The 4,721-nt window shown below is 41.5% G+C and overlaps 1 protein-coding gene across 1 annotated transcript; it reads left to right on the top strand.

Annotated features, from left to right (window-relative positions):
* Window positions 1-355: 355 nt before the first annotated feature.
* Window positions 356-1,738, top strand: LOC148031797 (uncharacterized). The gene has a single exon (XM_087685457.1). The coding sequence runs from the start codon at window positions 508-510 to the stop codon at window positions 1,246-1,248; it is 741 nt and encodes a 246-aa protein (XP_087541583.1). The 5' UTR covers window positions 356-507; the 3' UTR covers window positions 1,249-1,738.
* The last annotated feature ends 2,983 nt before the right edge of the window (window positions 1,739-4,721 follow it).

Below are 4,721 nucleotides of genomic sequence, written 5' to 3'. Positions count from 1 at the left end.
AACAACGTGAAGGCACGAACGTCACGCTGCAGCAAGTGGTTTTCCTGTCAGCAAGTGGTTTCCCTGTTCCCGATTACCCACATCCAGTAGGAAAAACCGCTGTAGCGTGTAGGGTTGGAGTCGGCAGCGTGAATCAAGTTCGTGGAACTTTTATTTTAAAATTTGGACTCTGGAATCTCGATTCTCAATTTCTCAGGAAATTCTATAACAAATGCGTTGGGGCCAGTTTGCGCAAAAGGCGTTCGGACAGGTGGATAAGATTTAGAGGCGGGGAATGAGTCACCATAATGGAAGCTTCGAAGGAAGCTTCGTAAAGGGGGGCAGGTTTATATAAGCAGGCGACGCAAGCATCCGCCTTATCCGTTTCCATTCCATTTCACGTCATCGCCGCTGCTGTCTTGGACTTCAAAGTTTCAGTAGCACCATTTCACGGCGCTCGAGCTCTCACACACACACACACACACACACACTCTCTCTCTCTCTCTCTCTGTGAATAGTCAGTCATACATGGCGTCGCTCGCTGGTTCAGCCCCTATTGCTCAGATGGATCTGACGCCTTCGCGGCCGCCTTCGGCTTCTTGCCGTTCTCTGCCATCGAGTCTATCCTCGGGCGCCGGCAGCTGGCGCAGCGGGAGCGCCTCGAGGCAGCTGCAATTCCCGTCGTCGCACACAAAGCCGAGCTGGAGGAGGCGGGGACATGGAGTGACTTGCGCCTCTGCCGGAGCTGCGGCACCCAAGCTGACCGCGCCGACGGCCGCCAGCCTGTACGCCGTCTTGGGCGTGGAGAAGGACGTGAGCATGTCCAGCATCAAGAGCGCCTACCGCCGGCTGGCCCTGCGTTACCATCCGGACGTGGCCGGGTCCTTGCCGGCGGGCGACGTGGAGGCGTCGACGCGCAAGTTCCTGGAGGTGCAGGAGGCGTACGAGATCCTGTCGGATCCGGAGCGCCGCGCGGATTACGATTTCTCGCTCATGCACCCTTTCTGCGCCCAGGCCCTCTCCTCCAACTTCCACATGAGGCCCCCGCGCCGACCAAGATCGGCCGTCTCCACCGTCTCTCCCGCTTGGAAGCTTCAGTGGGAAGCTCAGATCAGCCGCCTCAAGCAGAAGCGGCGCCAGGCGGCTCAGCGCCCCCCACCTTCAGCTTCCTCTCCTCCCCCTTCTCCCCCTCCTCCATCGGCTTCCTGGGGGGCTAGAGTACGATGGCATAACCTCTCCCAGCACAATTCCTGTGTCATCTCTGTATGATCCTTCACCATCTCCTCCTCCTCGTCTCTCCTGTACTTTTACACAACCATTGCCCGCCGGCCTTGGGGACGGCCGTGCTTTGTACAAAATTTAGAAGGCCTAACAACACAACTCCCTTTCTAGACCTACAGTGAGAGATCATAAACACAGCCCAACAGCAGAAGGTCCCCATGGCAAAGGAATTCAGCTACCTGAACCTGCAGAGGTTTCTTTTTCCCTCAAATCTAATGGAGTCCTATCAACCTTCAGCTGCAAGTCGGATTTGATCAGGAAGGTACAGTACTCCCTCTCAAGCAACACGAAGGACGAATGTATGTTCCTTTACACCAAGCGGAGGTCCCTTAATCGTCTTCAATTCCACCCTCTCGATCAATATGAAGTAGGTAATTAAGTTCCATACACATTCAAGAACAAGAGGCAAAGAGACATCAAGTAGGAACTTATGTTCCATACACATTCAAGGACAAGAGGCTAACAGACATTTTAATCATTTGGCGCTTCTTTCATTTGAATAAATCTTTGGCTTGGTGCATGTGTCTGTTCAAAATATCTCCCTCCTCACAAGAGGGGAAACTACCTTTCTCAAAATGAGTTAACAAATTACTTTACTCGAAAGGGGGTTTAGAGACGTTTTTTGGTGTCCATTCGTCAATTAACTCTTACCTCACTTTTGTTATGCTTCGTTGCTATCTCCACCTTTTGATATACTTCGTTGCTATCTACATCATGGTTGGAGGAATACATTTTTAATTGAACTATACATCAATCATTATCTTGTGGGCGGATTAATAAAGTAAAAATTGAACCAACTTTCATCTCGCATGATTTTTGAAAGGGTTTGTTTGAAACATGAGTGCCAATTATTCTCGTTATACATCCAAGTGGCTAGAGGGCTTTATGTTTAATGGGGTTGCAAAACCACCACTTTATCTATACTACATTATTATTTTCATTATTGGTTTGGAGATCTCTTAAACCTCCATTTTATTCTTGAGCCTATCTCTTTTAACCAAACCTAATTTTAAAATTCATGAGGCCATTTTAATAGGTATGCATGAGACTTGATGATGATGATGATGATGTATGTATGAGACGATGATGGTGATGATGATGATGATGATGATGTATGTGTGTGTTATTTTAATATTCACGAGGCCATTTTAATAGGTATGCATGAGACTTGATGATGATGATGATGTATGTGTGTGTGTGTGTTATTTTAGCTAGTTAGTTAGTTGGTGGAGAGAGAGAGAGAGAGAGAGAGAGAGAGAGAGAGTAGGTTAGTTGTGTTAGAGAGAGGGTAGGTTAGTTGTGTTAGAGAGGGTAGGTTAGTTTATGTTTATGTTTATTTGTTGGTTGGAGAGAGAGAGAGAGAGAGACAGAGAGAGAGAGAGAGAGGGTAGGTTAGTTTATGGTTATGTTTATTTGTTGGTTGTGGAGAGAGAGAGAGAGAGAGAGAGAGAGAGAGAGAGAGAGAGAGAGAGAGAGAGAGAGAGAGGCTAGTTTTGTTAGTAAGTCGATTATTAGTTTTATTAGTTTCATTAGAGAGGGTAGGTTAGTTTATGGTAATGTTTATTTGTTGGTTATGGAGAGAGAGAGAGAGAGAGGTTAGTTTTGTTAGTAAGTCGATTATTAGTTTTATTAGTTTCATTTATATTAGTTATGAGAGAGAGAGAGAGAGAGTAGATTAGTTAATTGGTGGTGGGTACGTTAGAGAGAGAGAGAGAGAGAGAGGTGGTTGACAACATAATAATTTTTAGTTTAGTTAGTTTATTTTTAGCTTAGCTTGGTTATTAGTTTATTTATTAATCTTTAGTTTATTGGTCTTTTTATTTTTGTTTTTACTTGGTTATTAGTTTATTATTTGTTATTGGTTAGTTAATTTGTTAATAAGTTTATTGATGGTTTATTAGTTTAAGCACTCAATAAAAGTCCTTTTAGAGAGAGAGAGAGAGAGAGAGAGAGAGAGAGAGGATTTCCTTGCTCAAAGGTGCATAAACTAACTCGATGATAGCCTTGCCACAAACTAGCTCTAGCAAAAGCGAAAGAGTTCTAGCACGAACTTACTCACTTGGTGATAACCTATTTCTAACATTACAAATAGCAAATAAACATAAACATAAACCAACCTACTCTCTCTCCAACAACCTATTTATGATAAACCAACCTACTCTCTCTCCAACAACCTATTTATGAGAGAGAGAGAGAGAGAGAGAGAGAGAATAGTTTGTATACCCCTTAAGGTTAATACATGTGTTTTGTGCAGTATGACTTCTACAGCAAACAAGAATGTGTCGATAGCAAATGTTGTACAATGCAATTTTGATATGTAAATGAATATACTCAAAATAAAAGAGATCACAAGGAAGAAGGTAGTTTGTCGTGCACTCAAGCATATCGGAGGATATGATAGTTCTATTGGTTTTTTGAGGATGGTTTGTTGCTTGGATGGGATTGAAAACCAAGTGAATACATTATTTTGGTGTTAAAAAGCCTTGATTTCACTTAATAGGAACATTGGTGACTATCTACAAAGGATCGAGAGAATAATGGAAGAGAAATATCAAGTGAACTTTGTAGATGGAGTAATGATATAGTGCGAGATAAAAGAAATCAAGGGTTATATAGGAGACATATATGAACACATTTAGAAATATTGGTGGTATGCTAGATCTTTAGATTGTCAATAAGAGAAGTTGAAAAACCTTATTAATAAGATAGGTTATATAGAGGATGGAGTATGTGATTTAATTGCTCACAAGAATGAGAGCTTAGTTGCATTGGAGAATAGTGATCTTTATGTGCAACTTACTTCTTTGAAAGTTTATCTTAATGGTTTTTTGGCAATGTTAACCCAAATGAATCACCACGTAGGATCATCCTTTTGGATTAGAGAACATTGCCCTTGATGTGCAACTTCTTTGAAAGTTTATCATAATAGATTTTTGGCAATGTTAATCCAGGTGAATTGGTGTGTAGGCTCATCCTCAAATCCATAGTTTGCTTGATATATATAATCTTGGCAAGACTTCTTAAATGAGTTATTTGATAAAAATCTCTATTTTGAAATACATTGTCTATCTCTTGCAAATTATAAAATTGTTGTAGTCCCTTTTTCCCTCTATTTTTCTCTCCATTGGTAATGTTGTGACTTGGCCTCAAAGTTCTCTTATGTACTAATGCTAAATTCTAGAACCTTTTTCTCATTGAAAATTGGCAAACCTTTGTTCCTTTTAACTAATAGTACTCATGAGTTTGTAATATTTCCACTTTAAAGCTTATATAACAATAAATAGTTTCATTAAGTCAATCTGCATGATGGATATAAGTTGGCTAACGTGCTCTCTTACTTAGATTGGATATATAAAATAGTTGAAGCTTAAAGATGCTGAGACATAAAAAAGACTTGATAGTGTATTTTACCATAATCTAATCAGGCGAAAAAGGAATGTTGCAAGGTTTTTAAGTGGAGA

This window comes from Lygodium microphyllum, chromosome 9 (assembly GCF_053477565.2).
Source record: "Lygodium microphyllum isolate KBCC chromosome 9, Lygodium_microphyllum_v1.1.10, whole genome shotgun sequence".
NCBI classification, from domain to species: domain Eukaryota; kingdom Viridiplantae; phylum Streptophyta; class Polypodiopsida; order Schizaeales; family Lygodiaceae; genus Lygodium; species Lygodium microphyllum.
This window is presented reverse-complemented; position numbering and strand designations above follow the sequence as displayed.